The 27,380-nt window shown below is 40.5% G+C and overlaps 1 protein-coding gene across 6 annotated transcripts; it reads right to left on the reverse strand.

Annotated features, from left to right (window-relative positions):
* Window positions 1-1,633: 1,633 nt before the first annotated feature.
* On the reverse strand, window positions 1,634-25,724 carry LOC115149069 (rho guanine nucleotide exchange factor 9). Of its 6 annotated transcripts, none has more exons than XM_029691564.1 (11): window positions 25,521-25,720; window positions 20,948-21,127; window positions 20,454-20,543; window positions 13,483-13,707; window positions 7,328-7,507; window positions 6,802-7,034; window positions 6,339-6,468; window positions 5,493-5,624; window positions 3,830-4,073; window positions 3,682-3,750; window positions 1,634-3,589 (listed from the first exon to the last, which is right to left on the reverse strand). In XM_029691564.1, the coding sequence occupies exons 1-11, from the start codon at window positions 25,539-25,541 to the stop codon at window positions 3,420-3,422; spliced, it is 1,674 nt and encodes a 557-aa protein (XP_029547424.1). In that variant the 5' UTR covers window positions 25,542-25,720; the 3' UTR covers window positions 1,634-3,419. The 6 variants fall into 6 exon arrangements, with proteins under 6 accessions (XP_029547424.1, XP_029547425.1, XP_029547426.1 ...); XM_029691565.1 differs by lacking the exon at window positions 25,521-25,720 and adding an exon at window positions 25,098-25,259; XM_029691566.1 differs by lacking the exon at window positions 20,454-20,543 and having other exon boundaries at window positions 25,521-25,724.
* Window positions 25,725-27,380: the final 1,656 nt, after the last annotated feature.

The following is a 27,380-nucleotide window of genomic DNA, read 5'->3' on the forward strand; positions in this document are numbered from 1 at the left end:
ACTCAGTACTTTGTTGAAGCACCTTTGGCAGCAATTACAGCATTGATTATTCTTGGGTATGACGTTACAAGCTTGGCACACCTGTATTTGGGGAGTTTCTCCCATTCTTCTCAGCAGATCCTCTCAAGCTCTGTCAGGTTGGTTGGGGAGCGTCGCTGCACAGCTATTTTCAGGTCTCTCCAGAGAAGTTCGATAGGGTGCACATCATGTCCGGGCTCTGGCTGGGCCACTCAAGGACATACAGACACTTGTCCCAAAGCCACTCCTGCGTTGAACCTTCGCTCCAGTCTGAGGTCCTGAGCGCTCTGGAGCAGGTTTTCATCAAGGATCCCTCTATATTTTGCTCCGTTCATCTTTCCCCCATCCTTGACTAGTCTCCCAGTCCCTGCCGCTGAAAAACATCCCCACAGCATGATTCTCCCACCACCATGCTTCAGCGTAGGGATGGTGTTAGGTTTCCTCCAGACGTGATGCTTGGCTTCAGGCCAAAGAGTTCAATCTTCGTTTCATCAGACCAGAGAATCTTGTTTCTCATGTCTGAGAGTCTTTAGGCGCCTTTTGACATACTCCAAGCAGGCTGTGATGTGCCTTTTACTAAGAAGTGGCTTCAGTCTGGCCACTCTATCATAAAGGCCTTATTGGTGGAGTGCTGCAGAGATGGTTGTCCTTCTAGAACTCTAGAGCTCTGTCAGAGTGACTATTGGGTTCTTGGTCACCTCCCTGACCAAGACCCTTCTCCCACGTGAGCTCAGTTTGGCAGAGGGGCCAACTCTAAGAAGAGTCTTGGTGGTTCCAAACTTCTTCCTTTTAAGAATGATGGCGACCACAGTGTTCTTGGGGACCCTCAATGCTACAGACAGTTTTTGGTACCCTTCCCCAGACCTGTGCCTCCACATAATCCTGTCTCAGCGCTCTACAGACAATTCCTTTGACCTCATGGCTTGGTTTTTGCTCTGACATGCACTTTCAACTGTGGGACCTTATATAGACAGGTGTGTGCCTTTCCAAATCATGTCCAATCAATTTAATTTACCACAGGTGGACTCCAATAAAGTTGTAGAAATATCTCAAGGATGATCAATGGAAACAGGATGCACCTGAGCTCAACTTCGAGTCTCATAGCAAAGGGTCTGAATACTTATGTAAATAGGCATTTCTGTTTTGTTTCTAATAAATATATTTGCAAACATATCTTCGCTCTGTCATTATGGGGTATTGTGTGTAGACTGTAGAGGATCTTTTATTTTATTTAATACATTTAGAATAAGGCTATAACGTAACAAAATGTGGAAAAAGTCAAGGGGTCTGAATACTTTCCGAAGGCACTGTATCTGCAATAGACAATAAATTGATTTCTTTACACATTAATGGTAATTCTTTAATAGTAGATCTTATGCATGACTTCTCTTACAGGTTGGTGTGCTTCATTAGACTGTATTTTGATACATTAAGAAGGAAAGATAAGGAAAGATGGTGATCATTTGAGGAAAAAGGTAACAAACACCTGACATTCAGAGAAATGAAGTTAGATAATCTTGTTGGTTATCCCTCTAATTGGAGTGTGTTAATGCACATCTATTAACACCTAGCAGGGTACTGCACAACTTCAATTATTAAGAAGGAAACAATCATGTTAACGCATTTTGATTTATTCCAAGCCATAGTCACAGAATTAATGAAAATCATCCATAATTATCAATAAAACCAAAAATGAAACAAAACAACTTCAGATATTTAAGCATTTGTTTTCATTATAAAATGCACTTTTTTAAATGAATGTATGAATGTTACATATCAGTTCATCAAGAGAAAATGCCTTAATATTTAAAGTGTTTTTTTCCTTCAATATTACTGCACACTTTCATATTGCGCTTTTATACTGTATCTAATGCAATGTATTAAATCCTAGTTGATTTTTTTAGGCATATAAATAAATATCCTTTTAAAAATTGTTTTTACCCTTTGAATACAAATATAGATAACAAGCTTGACCACCAGCATTTCCTTTGCATTTTTCATGTGAAATTCTGGTATAACTGTTGTTGAAGTAGCCATCATAATGCCTAAAAAAAAAATAAAAAAAAAAAACACACTGGAATCCCCCTGAAATGTTCCCCATCTTCTGCTTCATCTAAGTCTGGTGGCAGACCAAGCGAAGGATTTATCCTGCAATGACAGGCGTAAAATCAGTCATGTCATAACATTGTGCTGGCACTATGAAAGCCACCACAGGAAAAAGACTACCAAGATGTTTCAACTGTAGTTTGGCTACCTTAAAGTGGTATTCTTTTTTTTGTCCTAACCAATAAAGCTTTCACTATCAAGAATGAATATCACATGAAAATAAAGCCAATGAATAGGGGTTTAACCATGGTCATTTATGGAACTATCGCCAAATAATTTTATGGTAGGTCTTTTTATTTCTGAAACTTATGCGATCACAATCTTTGTTAAATGACTTGGGTGGTTGAAAGGCATTCTAGCAGACTCTTCTACCTGATGAAATCACAGATGGATCTTAGGTAAGTGCAACTATAACCACATATTATTCTACAATGACTGAGGTGCCCGGTGGTAAAGAAAGCACTATGCAATGATAGCTGAATATAGCCTACTGTTATATCAGGTCTCAAACAACCATCCTGGTTATGCAAAATCAGTGTGAATGACTATTTAAGAGAACACCACGAGATGATATTCCTATCAGACTTAAGTACCTACATGTAATAAAAATATATACAACATATATACCCTGTCAACAATATAAGATGTATTTGAATGAGTCACACTGAAGTTGATGATGCGGATTCTCTTTTTCCTTTGACCCGTAAGAATATAATTGCACAATTAATACCTACAATGGACTTCATCATGCATTATAAATTAACAAAAATAAAATGGAAATAAATACTCAAAAACAATACAAGACTGATGAATCTGGCCAGCATTTTACTTTAACCAAAAAATAAAAATAAAAAAAAACTCATAAAATGCCCATTAAGGTCACAGTGAACTGTAGGACACAACCAGATTTGGCATAAAGATCAATGTATGACTAGTGCTTCCTCAGTTTTAAATGTGGACACAAATGTTCTGTTAGTCTTTCCTTGAAACTCACGGTTCCCTTTTCCATTGTCCAAGGATTAGTAGAGGTCACAAAAATATTCTCACAGATCAAGAGATAGGAAGGTGTTTTGGTTTCTCTCAGGTTCCAAAGGTGTGGTCATTCGCTGTGGTAGTTGTCATTGCAGTCATACAGGTAAAGTGATTACAACAGTACAGTCATCAATGAGATGCTCACAAGCTAAATGTTTGACAATCCAAATACTTGTGTTCAGCTTTCCCTTAAGAGTCACAATTGAAATACAATGGTGCTTCTCAAAAAAAATAAGGTGGTCTTTCTAAAATATATCTCTTCTCTATTTCCTAAAGGGGGTTAACCTGCTGAAGCTCTGCCAGAAGGGAGACTTGCACCTTTCAGGTTCAGGAAATTCAAATTCTGATTGTTCCATGCCGTCTCCTACCAAGTACTGTCCTGGATTCATGGGGTCCATAGGAGGGGGGTATCCAGGGGGCACAGACCTATGGCCTACACATGGGAGGAGAGATATATTAAGGAGGAGAGAGATGGACTAAAAACAGAAACTCTTAGTTAACTAATTTGGGAAAGTGTGCATTTACCTTTTTGTTTGGTCATTCTTCGCACTGTCATCGCTGCTTGTCGCTTCTGATACTCTGATATCTCAAACCCTGAAAAATATAAATAATTATTATATTCATTCACCATTTTCATTTGTTGTACAAATGAACATTTCTTTCACATACACACCTATTTTTTCATCCTCTTGCACCATCTTGCGTTCCTCGTGAAAAGCTTTTAGCCAGCGAAGTTTCTCCTCCAGCTTCTTGGCCAGGAAGATGTGGATCTCGTCAGAGTCCTTATTACTCAGCTTGAACGCATTCTTCACACTCACATTGAAGTCATCATCCCGCCCATCCACAGCATCAACTAAATTGTACCTGTCCATATCCATGCGGCCCTTGTAGTACAGGATGTCTCGTCGTATTAAGTCCTGAGGGAAAAGTAAGGGAGTGAGGAGCGGAAGGGAAAGGAAAAATAAAGTAGAGAGTGGATTCTAATTTACTTTGAATTATCTAGACCAGTGCTTTGAACAATAGTGAGGCACTGCGAAACCCAGGTGACAGACAGGAAATGAAAAGGCTTGAATTCCTGGCAGCCAGGAAGAAATAAGTGCATTTTTACTAATTGCAGCCGATCAATTTCCCTGTGATAGACAGGGTTCCATGCAATCACCCTGATGAATAATGCACTTTGCTGTAAACAGCTGCTCCTGATTCCAGGTGTCCCATCCCCATTAGTGATGTTTCTGCTGCGTACTATGTATTCCTGTCCCCTCAAAGAGCTTGTGTCACACATGTCCCAGCGGTAGCGGTAAACTCTGGGAGACACAACAGCCCTGTGTACTGTACGGTAAGTCTGTCAGCTTCCCCTAGCTCCCCTTTGGACCTGACAGCCTCATGTTACAACACTGTTGTCATCCACCTCAGGAGCAGGAATCAATCACAATGCTGAGGGGATGGAGATAAAAGATAAGACCTCACAGACAAGCAGGAATGAATCTCCATCCAGTTCTGTTACAACAAGTACCACAGGGTCCATTTTCAGGAGCTGAATTAAAGATGTATTCCTGACCATTTTAATTTCGAACTACAAATTGCATGGTGACAATATATCACACAGAATTTCCCTCACTGTGAAGTTTGTGAGCTACCATCACATTTGAATGACTAAGCTTTTACAAAGACTCATACTAATAGGCCTAATTCATGGGATTGATTGTGGGTTTAAGAGCTAAACACTTCCGTGAATTGAGAATTTCTTAGCATGACATTTGAGAATCTCTCAACACATGTTGAGCTATTGGATGCATTTCAGAACTTCGTAAATTTCTCTTTTTTTCTTGAGATGCTTATTTTTTTTAACAGCTTAAGTTTTGTGTATATGACTCAAATGTCTTGTCGAAATTGGGGAGTAAAGAGGAATTGCTGTCATAAAAACTACTATCAAACAAGCCTGTTCAGTCATCAAAACGGTAGTTATAATGTCCTAAGCTGTCTTTGTCACCACAGCGGTGAGGCTAAGCATTTTTTCATACAAGCCTGTGACTTTCTGTTTCGCACAATAAATCATTACCCCTTAGGCACATTAATCTGGTGACTTGACTCTTTCAAGCAGCGACCTTCATTTGCCTTGAACCTGGGAGTGTAACTAAGGGTACAAACACACGTACTGATTTTGCTGCCATGTTTTATTCACAAACAAACTGACAGGTTGATCACATTCTAAACAAATTCCTGCCAACTCTGTCTGCAAAAGAGAGGGGTTACATAGGCAATATGTACACCTGGGAGTGCCAAGACTGGTTCCGATCAATTAAATAGCATTTGTGACCCAGATGTGGACACCTTACCTTTTTACACAGAACCATCTGATGGTCGAACAGGAAGAAGACCCTGGTCTGACTCCGCCCATATGGCTGGTAGATCCATGACATCTCCCCAGTGTAGACCAGCTCTGTACTCCTGTCTAGAATATCATCCCCCTGCATAGAGAAATACAAGACGGTCAGATCTTTAAACAGGATCAATAACACAGTCTGTGATACATAGTCAACAAAACGGAATCCTTTTATGCTTATGACATTAGAAAAGTGACTGATAAGATACTGACTGGTAAGACAGGCTTCTTCTGGTAAGACAGGCTTCCACTTCCTCAAATACATAGATGGTGACAAAGTAGAACTCTGGTGGGTTTGATTTTTTTTTTTACTTGACATAATTACAGTACCTCAGTGATTGTGCAACTCTGGAAAAACTCTTCAACTAGGTCAGAGTGGCCTGATAACGCTAGCTCTCTCACATCAAATACAGGCTCGAGCCTAGCAACACAGATCCTTCCACTTCCTCTTCTCACTCCTGATTAACTTCATCCCGATGAAACGGAGTGCTTCAAAAATGCACCGCATCTGACAGTCTGTTTTCTTATCAAAAGAGTACATACTCCAAAAGGAGCAATTGATACATTTTCCTTTGGAAGAAACAACTTCTTGCCTCTAAACCTTTATAGAAGGTCTACGTGACAGCTTATCAAAATATTTGCATTGTAAAATACATTATATTTCAAACTCTGACCAAAACAAACTAGTAGTAATGGAGTGAGTTGACAGAGCAAAACCATTAACTAAAAACGGCTTGTTGTATGTGTGTCCCACAGTACTTGCTAGTTCCTCAGCCATGTCACCCTGTCTCAGTCCTACCTCCCAGTCCAGCACAGACGCCTGCCACTGTGCTATCTTGTCAATGTTTTCCAGGCGACGCTTCCTCTCGTTAATCTGCTGAGTGACGTTCCGCATGACAGCCAGCGCTGCAGCGACGTAACGGTAGTCACTACGAGAGGGGAGGAGACACAATGTTATAGTGGGGGTGACTAAGAAAGAGGAATAGGTCAACAAAAGAACTGGAGATAGTCAGGCATGCATACCGTGCCACATCTCTATCACAGCTTCACTGCACAAAACAACAATACTTTAAGTTTAGCATCCACGTCTAGGATCCTCACATATTAATGAAAGATCCTCAAGTCTCATACTGGCCAATTAGCCTGAGAGCAAAAAAAACCAATCATTCCAGCAGGATCTTTATCAGTAGAAACAATGCTTCATCATGACACAGAGGTGAATGTAAATCTTTGATGTGACATTGAGACTAAGGGACAGGTACCTGTGCTCCTGGACAGTGTACTTGAGCAGCTCTGCCAGCTGCAGAGGGTACTTGCAGATCTTCTGGACGGGCGTGAGCAGGAAGCCATCAATGGCGATGTCAATCATCTGCTGCACCAGGCGACACGCCTCGAAGAAATGCTGATAGCGGCCATCCTTCATCAGCCGAGAGAGCTCCATGCAGGCATCCACGTGGTTGTTGCAGTACTCTGAGTAGATCCAAAAGCCATCTTGCTGCAACAGATAAACATGTACACAGTATGTTTGAAATCCTGAAACGAGCGGAATTTCTTTTTCTTTTTTGGAGTTAACAAAATAGCAAGGGTGCACTACTGCCTTAAGTTACCATTGAAATGAATAACCAAAGGGAACTCTGAAATGCCCCATCATCAAGGTTCTCAGATGTATGAAAAATGATGAGAATCCAATGGACATGTAGATATGATACACAAGGTTTACGCAAACCTATCGAGGGATTACATTTTTTTAAAAACACTCGAAATCCTGAGAGATACAAAAATGCTTACATGCTCTAGGAAGCAGGGACCTATTTCACTGAGATGAGGTTCTTCTGTATTGTACTGCTTCTCCAGGTCTCTGACAAAGCCCATTTGAAACCTGTAGATATCTTCAATGTTCCCAAATATGACCCTCAACTGGTCATCATTGAACATGTCTCTTCTTTTTTTACATTGCCGGAAGTAACCCTGAGGCAACAAAGAAAAACAAATGGTTTTGATCCAATATTATGCATTTCAAAGGATAGTATTTCACTGATGTTGCATGGCATCTCAGATTATTTTTTCTTTACTGCAGGGTGTCATGTAAAAATCTTCCCAGCATGAAATAGTTCCCAATCGTTCTGATTGTGTTGTGATTGTAACGTCATGTAAAATTTCTCCCAACATGAAAATATTCCCAGTTCAATAATTGCACAGGCGTCTCTTTATGTGGATGGCGGAGCTAAGGGGATGTTTCTTTCTCACCCTCCCGTAGCGCCCAAGTCTTCACACTGGCAACATATCTCTCCTCACATCAACCCTCAGCACTTAGACACGTGAGTCCGGGTGTATATATGCCAACCTCACGCCTCAACAAGCTTCTGATTGGTCAGTGTCAATACTCCTGACCACCATTGAATGGCAGATGTGTGAAGCAAATGCGCGTTCTCACAGAACAGTTTTTCGAGGTCATGACGGGGTGAGAGAAACATCCGCACGAGCTCAGCCATTCACATAAAGATCTGCGCGTGCAATTATTGAACTGGGAACTATTTCACACTGGGAATATTTGTACATGACACAGGGCATTCAAACAGTTTTGTCTGAGTTTAAAAAAGGCATCAGTGCCAATGACTGAATCATAATCATTGTTTATTCACTGTTTAATTTCCCATCAAACTTATTTTTCTAACCTCATTTTTCCCAGATTAGATCTAGAGGGAAACAAAGGCAGGGAAGATGGCTACAGCTCTATAAGCAAGAGTCTCAGTTATGTAACTCATCCCCTCTGTGGGAGCTCATTTCTCCAATAACATTTCAAGTCATTCATGAAAAATCATATAGTTTCACACTTATTAAGGGACCCATCACGCTTCAATACGCATTCCCAGTCACCTAGACATTACGATTTGCCATGTGATGTTGCTTACACAATTATGTTTTCTCTGCGTCATTTTGGGGGTTTCGAAGCACATTGTGATTATGTAATATTTATGTGGGAACAGAGGGAAAACTGATGAAAAACGTCTGATTGGGTAACAGCTTTTTGAGTACTTTTTCATGTACTCTCCTGGGCGTGTTGTTTGACGGAGACAGGTGGTGCGTGAAGAGATGGAGTGCTTGTTTCTATATATGCTGGGGAAGAGTGGTGTGGGATGGGAGGGATGCTATTTCTGAGCCCACAACCAGCACTTACGGGTCAGCCATCGCTTCTAATCTCTCACTAAAACACTGTAGCATGTCACTACTCTTTAGAACATAATTGACTGAAGTTTGCCTTTAGACACATTTTGTTCCTAGTCCATGGAAAGCACTGTACTGCATAATCTAAATCTGCACAAGAGCTGTTATAGCACTGTGGAAATATTGGATATACAGTTTATTGGGTACATACATATACACTTTTTTTCAAGCCCATAAAATAGTTCATACTGGATCATCACTAATAACCTGTCTTATCTTGCTATGAATAGTGGTTGGGTAATGGTCTAAAAACAAGGCAATTGTCTAAAACAGAGATAGGCAACTCCAGACGTCATTAAAACAAACTACACTCCCCTCCCAACACATGTTTTTTCTTCACATGACCCTCCCTTTGTACTGTAAAAATGTTTGCACATCCTGCCCCCTCAAAATGTACTCAAAAATAATGATTACCACCATAAATAACAATAACTGTAGCAACCGTTGTATTTATACATGAAGTTATCGACTTTACCACTTTAGCATGGTTTTGTGGCACAGTCAATGCCACTCAGGGCTAACGGTCCAGAAGGTTAAGGGTTCGCAGACACAGTGATGCCAATTTACCAATTTTGTTGCTAGATTTAGCAACTTTTCAGACTACCCTGCCAACTTTTTTTCCCAAACAGCAAACTAGCTACAAATTGAGCAACTTTTAAAAATGTATTTGGAACTTTTAGCAACTTTTGAAAAGTGACTCAAACGCTAAAATGCACGCATTTTCCCTCTAAATGACACAAAAACTATGTTCTCTTGTCACACACTCAGTCACAACACACGTGCCTGGCTGCAAAAGTACATTGTGAGTAACGTCAGCAGGCCAGCAGCAATTTCAGCAAATTGCAAATCATTGTTGGCTGACTGCAGCAGCAGTAGTACGGGTTCGACAAGCCAAATCCAATGAATATAGTTGGTCACAAATGTTTGACCTTGAATACAACTTACAACATCAATCAACATGTCTCAATCAAAATTGTACAGCCAGAAGTACAGAAAAGAGTGGGTGTCTGTAATGTCAAATCATATTTTTTGCCGAGATGGCCAGTCAATTTGAGTAACGTTATTGTGTATTCTACGTAATGACACCACAACGTCATTTAGCAACAAATCAACCTGCCTCTAGCAACTTTCCCTGGAAATTAGTTGGCAACACTGCGCAGACAACGACCGAAAAATGGACAACAACAAAAAATGACTCCCTGTCTGTCTCGTTACACTACGATCAGAATCGGCTGCAGACAATGATCAGCTAGGGGGAAATCCGTTTAACATTTTATGACATTTATAAATACATGCAACGAATTTTCCACCAACAGGTTTCTGTGCCAATGCACCACACGCAACCAAACCAACGCGTAACCGCATACCGACTTGGAACGCGTATCATCATGGTTTGCGTTGTCAACACCACAATCAAGTAGAGCATGGGTCTCCAACAGGTCGATCAAACTACCAGTAACTCAAAGGCCACATACGAGTAGCTCGCCAAACAATTCTGAAAGTGCATGCAATTTGCACGTGTTCCACCACAAACTGTCATAAATAAATCTCCCAAGTATCAGACACTGCAAGCTCCCATCCAATCAACGCAACATTATCCCACCATTGGTTAGCTACTAATAGCTTAAAAAGACAAACCTAACACAATATTTGCCAATTAATTTCCAGCAATAATGCCGTCTCTGTGTTGTGTGCGTTTATGTGCATCACTCCGTGTGTAGCCAGTTGATATGATAATCGTCTTGTGGTTTAACAGAAATACTTTCCCCAAAACCTTCTAACTTAAATGTTAACTGCAAAGTAGGCTTACCTGGCAGAAGTGTATCATCAGGAAGTATATCGTTTGTATATTATTTGCAAAGTTTGCCATGAAATGAACATCAGCAGAACAGAACCCACATTATACCGCACATTCCGCGCTCACTATATGCACAATTAAAGGGCCAGATGTGCAATTAAAGGAGAATTACACTCAAACATCTACTTGTTAATTTCCGTACAGACCTAAAATAAATGGTCTTCTGATGTGATGTAAGCATTGACATGGACTCAGAACATCCAATTTCATTGTTTATCTATGAACAATTGTAGTTTTAAGAGTAAAAAAAAGAATATTTAAAACCAGGAACAATAAAACTGAAAAAAACAGAATTTTGGAAAATATAAAACAGCATTCAGGGGAAAACAATCTCAGATTTTATAGGGCCCCCTTTAGAGTTGTTTATTAACTATTATTTTACCAGGTATATTAACAGAAACATTATTTTCTCATGTACACTAAGGACCTGGGGAAGAGTTGCAGGGGAGAGAAGAGAATCATGTGCATATTTGAGAGCTAGAAAGGAAATTGTAGCTTGTGACGTTTCATTTTTAAAAAGTATCTCTCATAATAGAAAAGGTTGGAGACCACTGAAGTAGAGTATGTCAATCTTGACCAGCAGAAATGCATCCCTCCCTACTCAGAATCGAATGCTTTGTTTGACAATCTCGATTGTAATTAAACTTTTTGGTGTTTTATAACAGATGTCTCTTTCCATTAATCGAATGGCCGCTGCACAGTTTGGATGCTGGAATTATATTGGAATGGAGTGGATGAACATGCGCAGGTAGTTTACATGAGACTTCTGAAGTAGCCTTATCAGATTAAAGCATTGTGACTTGTTGTGTTTATGACACATAAAAGGTAATGCATTTTAAAAGTTAAATGACAAATATTTAGGATAGATTGTAGCGTTAGGTTATAGGTCAGCTATCTGAGCAGCTAACCGATCGCTGCAGCTGTACATAGCCCATCTGTACACTGCCCACCCTATCTACCTACCTCATCCCCTTACTGTTTTTATTTTATTTACTTTTCTGCTCTTTTTGCACACCAGTATCTCTACATGCACATCTTCATATGCTCATTTATCACTCCAGTGTTAATCTGCTAAATTGTAATTATTTGCTCCTATGGCCTATTTATTGCCTACCTCCTCATGCCTTTTGCACACACTGTATATAGACTTTCTTTTTTCTACTGTATCATTGACTTGTTTATTGTGTTATTGGCTTGTTTGTTTACTCCATATGTAACTCTGTGTTGTTGTCTATGTCACACTGCTATGCTTTATCTTGGCCAGGTCGCAGTTGTAAATGAGAAGTTGTTCTCAACTTGCCTACCTGGTTAAATAAAGGTGAAATTAATGTTTTTAAATAATTTAAAAAGTTTGAGTCATAACCGCTCAGATCGGAAAGGAGGCAGAACCCTGTTAAGCTTTCCTGAATGGGCCTGCTGGGAGCATAGAAAGGATGACTTGGGAGAATGATGATCGGCAACAGACAACGCATCAGTATCAGAAGAAAAAAATACAGCCAGACGGGGCTGCTATTGTACCTTTCTATAATCTGTCCAAAGTAGACCCACAGCTGATTCAAATGGAATGAAACAAGGCTTTTGCGCCATTATTCAAATGACATTTTCACTGCAGTTTACAGCCTAGAGTAGAATTGTACTCAATTGTACTCACTTGAAAACAATAATGCAATTATTAATTGGATTGTGGTGTTGTAGGCTAGTCTTGGTAGGATAATTTTATTGTCCCTAAACAAGATCAATACGGGGGCTTTTTAAGCTGCGTGTCTTCACTGTTCTTTAATGCCTAGTGACGCACCTGGCCTCCCCACTGCCTATCAGCTATTCCTCCATCTTGTTGATTGATATGGAAAATTGGTGCAGATTTAAATTATTTTATGTGTGGTATGATTGATAGTTAACCTATTGTAGATCTGTACAAACGATCCAACAACCACTATTGTCACTATCGATAGAGGGCAGGATAGACAGTTGACTGGTAGACTATATTGATCTGTTGTATAGTAAGCATGCGGAAAAGCATAGTGCATAAAGGAGTCTGCATACTAGGTTCAGTTTGCTCCTAGCAGAACTCGACTAGGTGAAGTGAACGTCTGTGCCTTGCATATTCTCATAAAAGAACGCTTGAAAATAAAAAAAAATGGCAATAGGACAGTTTGTCCGTCTTGAGATGCCATAGCCAGTATACACACCTCATAATATCCTGAATTAATCTAAGATAACTCAAGAAATCTGTAATTAATTTTGAAGTTTTTGCAGAGGTCTTTTTTTTTTCATCTGCAGTATTTTGCAAGTGAAAAAATGTGCATGAAAATGAGTCGTCTCTCATTGAATGACAACAAACACTTCATTGAAGAATCCCTACTGTTGACCAATCACTGATGAAGGGGTGTAAAACCCTTGCCGAAGACCAAAACGAACAAAAATGTCAAAAATATTTTGTCCCGAACAAAATGTCACTTAGGGGCCCCAAAAGGATAGGGCTGGCACTGACTGCATGTAAGATGTTTTATTGTTACATACACCGGAGAAGTGCGGTGAAGTGTGTTGTTTTACAGGGTGCGGCATAGTAGTACGGCACCCCTGGAGCAAATTAGGGTTACGTGCCTTAATCAAAGGAACATCAACAGATTTTTCACCTTGTTGGCTCGGGTATTCGAACCAGCGAGCGACCTTTCATTTACTAGCCCCAACGCCAGGTTATATGGATACGTAGACCCGTGACCCACTGTAGCCCCTCATGACATTTTCAGATTTTTTGTGGCCCCCACCCCAATCAAAGTTGCCCATCCATGGTCTATAACCTCTGCTTCACATATGCCCTTCTGTCTCTGGAAGATCTCCTCTAGCCAGCCAAGCCTACCTCACATATGTCCTTCAGGTGTTTGATGTAGTGGCGCTCTGTGCTCATGATCTCGTTGATTACGTTGGCCCTCATCTGGTCTCTGTTCTGGACGGTTTGGCCCAGGCAAAGACAGTCGCTGCTGCTGGGGCTGGCCTCCGCATGCCCGTTCTGGACCTCACTGGGGCTGGGGCTAGCCCCCTCAACTGTCTCTACCGTCGTGCTTTCCTCCTGGTTCACCCACAGCTGAGGACAGCAGAACACAACATGTCAGCCTGGACAAATAAACAGTAGCATCAACAATCAGGGTTCGGGTTGTAAGTGATCTAAAATATTATTAAAATACACAAAAAACAACACCATATTAATTCCAAAGCCATGGGGCTTTTCTCCCTATTCAAATGAATTTAATGCTACTTCTTCAGTTTAAATTGAGCAATGTGTATGATAATTAGATTTGTCAAAAACGTGTTAAAAAAGTATAGAAATATCCATATCAGGCCTTCATTCCTCTGATGCACCCGTAAAATAGGTACCTGTTCAAAAAACATTGTAATTTATCTTCAATTCTAACGAAGCCTTTACATTGAATAGTCAGGCGGGTTGGGAATTGCCAGGGACCTCACTATAGGTCTGCTGTAGAGGGACAAGAGACAGCCATGATAACGAGTTTTGATCAATTATGGAAATGTGCTGAAGACAAATTAGCTCCCTATTGAAAAAGAAGATGGAGAACAAGCTATGAAGGAAAAATACTGGAGTTTTGGTGTAGGTACAGCCAACTAGCGCAAAAGTAATATTGCAATATTGTCAAAACGATACGATATATTGTCAAAAATAATATTGCGATATGTAACTGTATCGATTGAATAGGTTGAGCTAAAGCAACAGTATGCATCAAAACTAGAAAAAGAAACAAGCATGAAATTGCAGGTTAGGCTGAGTACATCACTGTGACTGCACAATAGAGCTTTAAGCATGAGCGCTCACAAGATGTAAGGCAGTGACACAGGGAATTTAAAACAGAGCTTTGCTACTGATAAATGGGACAGTTGATAGACTGCACTGCACAATCCCTTTGTTTCAACTGAGGCTCCTGACACTGTTTCCAGCAATGTTCAAATTGACAGTGTTGGGGAGTAGTGAATTACATGTAGTTCAATTAGTAATTTACCTACATTTTGCAGTATTTTGGTGGCAGTTGAACTCAATACAAATCTTGGTAGTGTTTTCAGTAGTTAATTACTTTTTTTGCCATGTAGCAGTGTAGAAAACTACTGGAACAACACAACATTTTTTCTGCCCCACAAAAAAAGGATGAAGTAGACAACAATTTCCTTTATTTTTCAGCATCAGACCTGCCAAATTCTCACTTGAAACTGAGTTTTTGTGTTTATTTGGTAGCTTGGAAAACTATATTTTCAGTGTAGCTTCCCCAACACTGCAAATTGATAGGGATATAACCTTAACATGCTATAACTTCATGAACAATATGGGTCCACACAAGTTTAAACTTCTCAGTCTCAAAATGAGCAGTAGCCAATTAAAATAATCTACTTAGTTGCACTTGATACAACGCTAAATGTATAGCTGTTCCCATAAGATAACCTGCCAAATTTAGCACGATGCTAACCTGACCAGCAGGCCAGTGATTATTTCCTGTAACAAATTCCGCATCAGCCTATCAAAGATCTTATACTTTATATCCACCAACCAATGGCATTTCTTAAAATAGGTCAACTTGGCCACCAGAGGGATATTTTAAACCTCCAAATTCAAGGTTTACTTATGTTCCTCTTAGTATGTCACAATTGTAGTGTGCCAATATTGCATGGTGCTGATTTTTCACTATATGACAAAATCTCACATTTTTCACACACATCCATGTGCTTTTACAGGAAAAAGATAAAGGAGGTCTATACAACATTTACATTTAACATACAACTTTTACATTTTTTGAAGAGCCTTATGGTCTTGTCAAAAAGCTGTCATGTACCTCCATTATTATTGCTGCCAGGTAGCATATGCCAGTGAACTGTGAATCTGCAGGATACGGTAACAGTGGGTTTGAGGCCCCCTTGTGCCTCACAAAGACACACCGGTTGGAACAAAAAATCTCAAATGTGGACTCATCAGACCAGATTTCCACCAGTCTAATGTCCATTGCTCATGTTTCTTGGCAAAAGAAAGTCTCTTCTTCTTATTGGTGTCCTTTAGTAGTGGTTTCTTTGCAGCAATTCGACCATGAAGGCCTGATTCATGCAGTCTCCTCTGAACAGTTGATGTTGAGATGTGTCTGTTACTTGAACTCTGTGAAGTGTTTATTTGGGCTGCAATCTAAGGTGCAGTTAACTCTAATGAACTTATCCTCTGCAGCAGAAGTAACTAGCCTAGTGGTTAGCGTGTTGGGCCAGTAACCTGAAAGGTTGCTGGATTGAATCCCTGAGCTGACAAGGCAGAAATCTGTTGTTCTGCCCCGGAACAAGGCAGTTAGCCCACTATTCCCTGAAGATGTTGATTAGGGTAGCCTCCGCACCTCTCTGATTCAGAGGGGTTGGGTTAAATGCGGAAGACACATTTCAGTTGAAGGCATTCAGTTGTACAACTGACTAGGTATCCACCTTTCCTAACTCTGGGTCTTCCTTTCCTGTGGTGGTCCTCATGAGAGCCAGTTTCATCATAGCGCTTCATGGTTTTGTACGACTGCACTTGAAGAAACTTTCAAAGTTCTTGAAATTTGCCGTATTGATCAACCTTCATGGCTTAAAGTAATAATGGACTGTCGTTTCTCTTTGCTTACTTGAGCTGTTCTTGCCATAATATGGACTTGGTCTTTTACCAAATAGGGCTATCTTCTGTATACCACCCCAACCTTGTCACAAGACAACTGATTGTCACAAACGCATTAAGAAGGAAAGAAATTCCACAACTTAACTTTTAACAAGGCACACCTGTTCATTGAAATGCATTCCAGGTGAAAACATCATGAAGCTGGTTGAGAGAATGCCAAGAGTGTGCAAAGCTGTCATCAAGGCAAAGGGTGGTGATGTTGATGAATCTCAAATAAAAAATATATTTTCATTTGTTTAACACTTTTTTGGTTACTACATGATTCCATGGGTTATTTCCTAGTTTTGATGTCTTCACTATTATTCATCTACAATGTAGAAAATAGTAAAAATAAACCCCGGAATGAGTAGGTATGTCCAAACTCTTGACTGGTACTGTACATATTATTCAATCATTGCATCCACACTGGTTCTATTTGTGACGCTTGATGCACTGCAAGTCCTGCCTCTCCCATCTCAGTCTGGTCAGCATGTTAGCGCCTGGTTAAGCATACTCTCATTGACGCACGCAAGCAGTATGGGTGCAATGATTGAATAACATGTATGTGTACATTTATTTTGCAACGGGTGGTGTGGTTAGCATGTATGTCTGGCAGGTTATCCTATGGGAAAAGCTAACATGTAGCGTTGTATCACATGCAACTACGTCAACGATTTTAATTGGCTGATGGGCATTTTGAGAACTTCTACTTTTTCTAATGTTCGCAAGTATGGACCCGATAAATATATACCATATAGTTCTGTACATGAACAGTTTGCTTATATTCACATCGAACCCCAATATCAGGAACCACTAGAACAGGGGTCTTCAACCTTTTCTTGTCCAGGGACACCTCCCAGGAAAACCGGCGACCCTGGGACCCCCATCATATGTTTTTTGTTCACATGTTTTGTCTTATCATCAGGTGAATGATAATGGCAAGGAGAAGTAATCAACATTTTAAAATTAATAGATTTGGTAGATAGTTTTTCATTGTTTTGACCTCCCCACATTATGATTGGAAGACGCATACACACGGTCAAGAAATAACATTGTATTACAAAAGGGATAAAACCATGAAACAATGAACATGATGTCCTTCTACGCAGTATTCATTGTTTGATTAAAATCTGATACCTCCTAGTTGAGGGAGTTGGAGGAGTTGTGAGCGCATTAGTGCATTGGTTGCTTGAAGGCATCTCAAGGAATGAACTGTCACTTTGTGTAATCCTCAAAGGGAACTAATTTTAGCAACCTTGCCAGAGGACACGGGGTAGGTAGCTGACTCCTAATACACATCTACACAATCATGATGTTTTTCAGGAAAAATACACATTACAAAGCCAGCCATGATGCAACTGTATTGTTAATGGGTACATTTCCCTCTAGGATATGAAGGTACTATTTTCCCATAGAATTAGCTTATAATTTCTTGTCACATAAATAAAATCAAACACAAACTCTAGCAATCACTGAGTAAGATGAGATGATGAAATCAGTTGGTAGATTCAGTCAAATAAAAAAAAGATGAGGTTGAAGCATTTACTCATTTACTTAGTTTACCTCAATCGTAATGACAGATAGTGGGGTCCGAAATGATTGACACCCTTGATAAAGACGAGCAATAATGACTGTATAAAATAATTCAAATATTGTATGTTAAAAAAAATAGGGAAATTATATTATTTTATACAAATACAATTGCTCAGAGAAAGATCATACCCCCAAGACATGGTAACCACCCCTGTTATTGGTAATTGTAAGAGGTTAGCATGTCTTGGAGGAAAACCACATACACAAAAGTATGTGGACACCCCTTCAAATTAGTGGATTCAGCTATTTCAGCCACACCTGTTGCTGACAGGATTACAAAATCGAGCACACAGCCATACAATCTCCATAGACAAACATTGGCATTAGAATGACCTTACTGAAGAGCTCAGTGACTTTCAAAGTGGCACCGTCATAGGATGCCACCTTTCCAACAAGTCAGTTCGTCAAATCTCTGCCCTGCTAGAGCTGCCCCAGTCAACTGTAGGTGCTGTTATCGTGAAGTGGAAACGTCTAGGATCAACAACGGCTTAGCCGCGAAGTGGTAGGTCACACAAGCTCACAGAACAGGACCACCAAATGCTGAAGAGAGTAGTGCGTGAAAATCGTCTGTCCTCGATTGCAACACTCACTACAGAGTTCCCAACTGCCTCTGGAAGCAACGTCAGCACAAGAACTGTTCGTCTGGATCTTAACAAAATGGGTTTCCATGGCCAAGCAACCGCACACAAGCCTAAGATCACCATGCGCAATGCCAAGCATTGGCTGGAGTGGCGTAAAGCTTGCTGCCATTGGAAACACTCTCTCTGGAGTGATGAATCACGCTTCACCATCTGGCAGTCCGACGGAGGAATCTGGGTACGGCGGATGCCAGGAGAACACTACCTGCCCCAATACATAGTGCCAACTGTAAAGTTTGGTGGAGGAGGAATGAAGGGAAATCTTGTGAAGGGAAATTGTAATGCTACAGCATACAATGACATTCTAGACAATTATATGCTTCCAACTTTGTGGCAACAGTTTGGGGAATGCCCTTTCCTGTTTCAGCATGACAATGCCCCCGTGCACAAAGCAAGGTCCATACAGAAATGGTTTGTTGAGATCGGTGTGGAAGAACTTGACTGACCTCCACAGAACCCTGACCTCAACTCCATCAAACACCTTTGGGATGAATTGGAACACCAACTGCGAGCCAAGCCTAATCGCCCAACATCAGTGCCCAACCTCACTAATGCTCTTGTGGCTGAATGGAAGCAAGTCCCTGCAGCAATGTTCCAACATCTAGTGGAAAGCCCTCCCAGAAGGGTGGAGGCTGTTATAGCAGCAAAGGGGGGACCAACTCCATATTAATGCCCATGATTTTGGAACGAGATGTTTGATGAGCAGGTGTCCACATACTTTTGGTCATGTAATATTATTTTCTTATTTACAGTAAAAGTGACTCCAAAATGACACAATATATTATTAATCATTAATTTCGATTGGACACAAAATAATGTGAAACACAACCAAAACAAACTGCAAATGCATCTAATAAGTTTGCGTCACAAGCTTGATGTAGTCATTGTGTGCTAGGAATATGGGACCAAATAGTAAACGTTTGACCACATTATTTATAAGAATCTTTAGGGGTGTCAATAATTCTTACCCCTACCTTTTTGAGAAAAAACAATACTTGTTAAACAAAATATATTTCTCTGAGCAATTGTATTAGTATAGCTGAATATTTGAATGATTTATTTCATACAGTCATTATTGACACCCTTGATAAAGATGAGCAGTCATTTTTGGACCGTACTGTATCTGACTGTTTGTTTGCAAATATGAGGTAGTTGTGGTCATTAAACCTATATCTATATTACAAACACTAGACCCCACCATAACATACATAGAGTCATGGGACCCTTCTGAGATTGATTTGAAATATACATGTGGCCATATAGAATTCACATATGGCCTGTGCTGTAAGTAATATTTTCCAGACATCAGGTCTCAGTGCTTGATGGTACTGTGTACACAGTATATCTCAGCCTGAGTACATTGTCCACGGGTGTCTATTTAGAGCCCACTCTCTCTGTTTCCTTGGACCAGTGGACAAAAGCTGTATGGTCAATTCATAGGATGGGCACAATAATCCAGAAATGCTCTTAACATTTTATAAAATGTATGTTCCTGAAAATAACTTCCAACATGACAACAAATCCAGTTACATAAAATAACCATTAAATAGCTTTTATTTGAGTCACTCATCAAGCCTTGTTCGTTTTATCCACCTGTTTGATATGCCCTGTCCTCTGCTAAAAGGTTGGTCATACATGTTTCATCATTCAGATCTGAGATGAATCAGTGCCTCAGTGCTCGCTTTTCAGTTGAGTGAGAGTACAGAGAGTGAGAAAAAGAGAGTAAGTGAGAGTGAGAAAGAGAGTGTTGTTTGAGATACCATAGTTTGACCGTAATGCTATTACAAGCTTGACACTTGAAGCATGGTGATGTCTGCAAATGGAAGCAGTAGTATAAAGCGACAGGATGTTAGATATGGGGTGGTCCAATGTGCAGTGAGATGCTAGTTAAAACAGTTGCTTTGAAATACTTGCTGAAACTATTAAACGCACCTTGGTAGTTGTGTTTTGGAACCTTGGAGCTGCTATAGGGTTGATATAGAAAACCTGTTTTGTTTGAGGTTGTGGTGGGTGGGGTTCAACCTTTGGAGAGAAAAACATGACATACCTCGTTCAGACTCATTTTTACAGTTGGCAGATGGAGAAGGCTAGTAGTGATAACCCCGCAAAGTAATAACTCCTCACTTTTCTGAAGTCTTCTTGTTTTCACAGTATTTCAATTGGAGCCTAGTAAATATTTTTAGTTCCTGTGAGATTAGCATGGCATAATCATATTTTGATCTATATCAAAATATCATCATCATCACCCAAGCCTAAAATATCTGCCCTCAAAACAGAGCAGTGAATCAATGATAATTATCAATGATAAGGCAATGGCAAAGGATAATCCATCGGAGCATTGAGAATAGGTGGTAAACCCTAGTGTACTTGGGTGGGCAAGACACGGTGCCACAGAGAATGAGAAAATCTTTGATGGCTCCACTCACCCTCACAAAGCTGGCTGGGAACCATCCTTCTTCATCATCAATCTGTCCCCACCACCAGTCCTTATTTGATGCATCGAGGACCTTGATGACATCCCCTGCCTTAAATGCCAACTCCCTGTCGGCCATGGTGACATGATCCCATACTGCCTCAGCGCTGACGATGGAGCCTCCACTGATCAACTGTGGGAGAGGGGTGAGGGGTGAGGGGAGACAGGGGTTGAGGTAGGGGAGAGAAGGGAAGTGAGAGAGAAGAGGATAGGGGACATGGGGGATTGGGGTGAGGGGAGAGAGTGGGTAGAGGGAAAAGGTGAAGGAAGGGAGTGAGAGGAGTAGTGGTGAGGGAGAGAAGATAGGATGGTAAGGGCTCATTAGTACTTTTACAAGGGCAGGAGGGCACTGTCAAGTCTTGGTGACAATATCTGAGTTTCAAACCAATTTATCTACTTAATTCATTTTTAAAAATTATTATTATTATTTAAAAAATTCAAATGACCAGTATTATAAAGAGTTACACATATTTGATTCAGTGAAATGAACCTAACACGAGGCGTTATAATCAATGCCAAAGTGATAATGGTGGATGATAACTGACTTGCTCAGGGGTAGACCGACAGATTTTTACTATGTCAGCTCAGGGATTCGATCCAGCAACCTTTTGGTAATTGGCCCAATGGTCTAACCACTAGGCTACTTGCCATCCCATGGAGACACCCCAGGTTCAATCCCCCAAAGACCTCATACCATAAATGGACACTGGTCTCTAAAATATGATTAAGTATAACGTCCAGTAGTGGGTAGAGATGACTCAAGGATGATACCCTAACAGACACATGCCTATTTTTTTTTTATTTAACCAGGTAGGCCAGTTGAGAACATGTTCTCATTTACAACTGCGACCTGGCCAAGATAAAGCAAAGCAGTGCGACAAAAAGCAACACAGAGTTACACATAGGATAAACAAAAGTACAGTGAATAACACAATAGAAAATCTATTTACAGTGTGTGCAAATGGAGTAAGAAGGTAGGCAATAAATTGGCCATAGTAGCGAAGTAATTACAATTTAGCAAATTAACACTGAAGTGATAGATGTGCAGATGATGATGTGCAAGTAGAAATACTGGTGTGCAAAAGAGCAAAAAAAGTAAATAAAAACAATATGGGGATGAGGTAGGTAGTTGGGTGGGCGATTTACACATGGGCTATGTACAGCTGCAGATAGCTGATGTTTAAAGTTAGTGAGGGAAATATAAGTCTCCAACTTCAGCGATTTTTGCAATTCGTTCCAGTCATTGGCAGCAGAGAACTGGGAAGAAAGGCAGCCAAAGTGGGTGTTGGCTTTGGGGATGACCAGTGAGCTGAGATACTGGAGCGTGTGCTACGGGTGGGTGTTGCTATGCTATGGTGACCAGTGAGCTGAGGCGGAGCTTTACCTAGCATAGACTTATAGATGACCTGGAGCCAGTGGGTCTGGCGACGAATATGTAGTGAGGGTCAGCTGACGAGAGCATACAGGTCGCAGTGGTGGGTGGTATAAGGGGCTTTGGTGACAAAACGGATGGCACTGTGATAGACTGCATCTAGTTTGCTGTGTAGAGTGTTGGAGGCTATTTTGTAAATGACATCGCCGAAGTTGAGGATCGGTAGGATAGTCAGTTTTACGAGGGTGTGTTTGGCAGCAAGAGTGGAGGCTTTGTTGCGAAATAGGAAGCCGATTCTAGAATACATTTTGGATTGGAGATGCTTAATATGAGTCTGGAAGGAGAGTTTACAGTCTAGCCAGACACCTAGGTATTTGTAGTTGTCCCTATATTCTAAGTCACAACCGTCCAGAGTAGTGATGCTAGCCTGTCTGCTCACCCTCGGGGAATACCTCCTTCTACAGATTATCAATCTCAATCTGGAGTTTAGACATTAAAGTGGGGAAATCTAAAACTTTTCCAAAAAAATAAATGGAGTCTCATGAAGAGGAATGATTGCATTTATATTTCCATTGTAAAAGACAGGTCAAACAAAATAAATTCACAGTTTGACAACCCTATTAATTGCATCACCCACAGGGATTTAAATTTTACACCTGTGCCACTTTTTGTCTAGCCCCTCCCTCTCACGAAATGGCCCTAGATTTGTGGGCAAAATCTGTAATTGGCCTTATTATGTCTAAAACAGATTTACTGTACATAAAACACTTTTCCTCTGTGCAAAAGATCAATGTTACATAAGATGATCAGTAGTACATTGTTCAGTCACACTAGTACAAAAAGCAGTTAAATAAGGCCAAAAGGAGTAATATATCTTCTTCCAAATATCTTCTTGACTCAACATTTAACATTAAAGTGTAAAAACCTGAATATGAACATAAACTATTGCTAACCTATTGCTCTAAAGAGCTTTGTGTAGTTGGCTGGAGTGTGGTGGAGGCTATAGGGAGCAGGAGCACCATACTGAAACAGGGTGCAGATTGGTAGATGCTACATTGGTGCCATGACCCAGATTACACAGTTGAGCTGCACTATAAATCCCTAAATCATATCCGCTCTGCTTGGAGTGACTGTTTTTCTCATAATCCAAAACAAACTTTGGCATAACTTATGTTTTACTCAACAGCGTTTCTCTAATATATTATGTAGAGAAAAACTAAAATTGACCTACCGTCCATTCACACTTTAATGTCATTATCTATTCCAGGCCAAATTACTTTATGTATGAACATAATTAACATTTCTTTAAACAAAGATTTATGGAATAGACCACAGGTACCCTGCCTGAGCTCCACCTGCAATCCTAATAATATCATGAATGAATGAAAAAAAGGTGATAATCTCAAATGAAGAGAACAGGAAGAAAACAGACAGTAATCCCTCACAGTAATATACTAATTAACAAGTCAACATGTTCCCTGATAAGTGTCAAGAGACCTCGCTCTCCACTATAACTCACATGCTCAAGAACAGAAAGGGGTATTTTTAGCTCCACATGCATCTCCATGTGAATAAATAAAGGTGAAAAAAATGCAACGCCTGCATTAAATATGCACACCCGTTTTGATATGACAACGTGTATTTGGCTTCCTCATAATACAATGAATGAATAACCCTGTCTTTTTAAAATAATGTCTGCATAGGCGTACTGACAGTAATACTGTTATTACACTAGAGCAGAGCATTCCCCTTTTGCAATACAGATTTTTTTTATCTCCTGTGAGACTCAATGCATCACCATTTATTTAACTGGGACCCTGTGATATGAACAGCAGTGTAAGCATTCAATACAACAGGGAGGTCTATGCATTAAGTTGCAAACACACACACACACACAAAACAAAAACATGCTGTTACATTCATAGCATCTGTAGAATTGTCACTATGAAAACGCAAACTGTATTATATTAGTTCTACATAAAAAAATAATATCCACATAACCATTCGTCATACTATTTAGGCCTACCAATTCGCATAAACTAAAAGCAATGTTTCGAGATATCCTATAGGCTACGTCATAAAATACAACATTATGAGGCACCATGGGGCCTACAGTGAGATAGGCCTACAGTAGAAGCATGGAAGTATATACGTAAAAAACACTTCAATATCAAATGTAAAACCATTACAAAACGGGTCAATATTTAAAAACGAAACTCTACATTCGATAATACATTATTTTATTAGGCTACTGGATAGCTCGTTTACAGTAGGCTAGATGATGCTGTTTTTGCATTGTGCCCAGTAGCTCTGAGACCTAAATGACATGGTCAGTAGTTTACAAAACGCAATCTACAGCCTGGAGAATACCGTTATTCTATTTAATTATATTATTTTAGCGCATGTAGAGTCGCATCTTTTCAAACCTACCAGATCAAGAAGATTATGTGATAGGACTATATTTATTTCAAACGAGCACCATATTGCCAACGCCAAGTAATCAACAGAACAGGATTTTACTGAAAAACATTGCCTCTCCCATATCGCATGCATACATGTGTTTTACAACATGCCAATAAAATACATTAACAACAAGAGAACGCCGAGACAAGGAACAATTCCTAACAATCTATAACACCAATCTGGCGCCCGCGACTGCCATATGCCACTGATGGCCGACATGCTAAATCAAATGTAAACCACAAACAAGATATGGTAATATAGAATATACCAGCGCCATTCATATCGTGATGAGGCCATGTTGAAGCCCTGTGTGTACCTCCATAAGAACACGCATTCACTCCCACTTCCTCGCCTCCACTGCACGCCGTGCGTACTTGAGTGCGGGCTGTGATTATCCATACGCGCACTGAGGCACAGTATCAGCAACCACCAACCACACAAACAAAAGCATCGCATACGATAATTACGACCATGCATATTATCATTTTCATATCCAAGGTCATAATGTAGAGCATGAGCTCTGCAAAATGTAATCGGTTAAGGTGCATATTGTTGTACACCAACATTTTGTGACTGTTCATAATTTTATCGAAACGCAAGGAAACATTTCTGGTATAATCTCTAGCTACCTCCTCTTTCACATAATATTGTATTCATACGTATAACTCTCTTACAGAATCATCATCCTCACCATCATCATCCTCATCATCATCAGAGTCTGCACCGTTAGTTCCCCTTCCACTCTGACACCCGTCGTCCGCTAGTTTCCTGATTTGCCGATTTGAATGCCGTTTAGCATTAGGAGTAGGGGTCTTTGCATGCACTAAAATTGTGATGGTAACGTAGGCACTGTATAATGCTACTGCTGCATCTCTCCCTGCGTAGCGGGGAGCAAAAACCTGGGCGGTGCTTCGTGCATAGAGGAACAAACCACAGGCACTCATTGGGGGCTCATTATGGTTCCTAGCTATGCTTCAAACTGGGAGTCCTAACCTCGTGATGCTTGCTCATCAAAATATAGTTACAATCACGGACCAGAAATATGAAATCATAACAAGAGGAACATAGACACTGTATGGGGGTTATATTGACCTGTGCCAGTTGGCAATTAAAATGTCGTAATTTCATTATATGCATAGGCTACTGTAATCATTGATAACAGTAAAAAAAAAAAAAAGGCAGGTTTTTGTAAAGAGAAATATTGACATCCACCCACGTGCACCATTCTACACAAATCATTAAGTAACAGAGGTCTTAACAGTAGGATAACTACTTTGTAATTTATCTCAGTAGAGATGAATCTCTCCTCTTGGCTCCTGTGCACCTGTCACTCCAAATCCCCATGCACTCTGAGCTCGATTGTTCACTGGCCCCATCGCTGTCACTCCTGTAGCTCTCTCTCACAAGCATGATGAGAGAAGTGCATAGTTGCACTATCAGCCTTGGGTCTCAGACTTCCACCAACACAAACTTCAGGGGGAAAAACTCACAGAACTCTCATAAGGATAAAGAAGAATAGAATTGAACAATAATTCAAATAAGACACATGAAAGCAACACAACACAGGATGAGGAGAAAACATGCTTTGGGCTAATAGCACAAGTGGATGAGGATAAGCAACACCTCTGCTGTTCCAACACCCGTACAGATGATTCTGAGGGGTCATAACAAAACCAGGTGGACCTTACACTGAGTCCTCATGGGGGACTCCGGGAGACCAGAGGTAACAAAGCACTGGCCTGGCCGGTTGTGTGTTCTTATCATTGCCAACAGGTAGAGAGGAGTGGTTACCCTCACTGCCTCAAAGGAAAGCACAATGGCTTTGAATCTGAAGCCAACAATAACTGGGAGCTTGTGTGGAGAGATGAGGAAAAGGGTGACATGGGCTGGCTTTAAGAAAAGCTCAGATATACAAGTATTTAGTCCACACAAACAAAGTTAAGTCCACAGACAAGACCTCTCTGACACTGGCAGTCAACAGCTCTTTGTTGGCAGCTACTTGAAAGCAAGGGGAAAAGCATCATGTTGTTTTGACCTCAATGCTAGGCTGCTGTCTGTCTTTGCGGCTCATCTGAGGATAGGAAACGTTTCATATTAGAATCAGAGGAGTCTCCGCTGCCCTCAGATGACAATGTGCCTGTACCTTTCAAACGAGAGAATCTCATTATCTGGAACCAGATACATTCACTTCACTGAGGCTCAGTGACAACGACAGCTCAGAAGTAAAAAAATATGTCACTGTTTAAAAAGGAAACAAACACTATTAGTGAGAAGAACTTGCTATTTTTACTCTCCCATGATGATAGAATATGCTGTTAGAATAAGCTTTCACATGATACTGTGCAACGGAAAAAGGGGGTGGGGTAGGGAGGTGGGGTGGAGGGGTACTGTAGAAATCCAGTGAAATCTAAAACCAGGGAGACTGCAGCATTAGAGTGGGGCTAAACCACTGCAGTGGGAAATCTACATACTTCTACTACAGCTTTTGTAGTGGATGCACTGTGCTGCAGTGACCCAGCCGTTGCCCACGTACACCTCAAATAGTCTCACA

Source organism: Salmo trutta, chromosome 15 (genome assembly GCF_901001165.1).
Source record: "Salmo trutta chromosome 15, fSalTru1.1, whole genome shotgun sequence".
Classification (NCBI taxonomy): Eukaryota; Metazoa; Chordata; class Actinopteri; order Salmoniformes; family Salmonidae; genus Salmo; species Salmo trutta.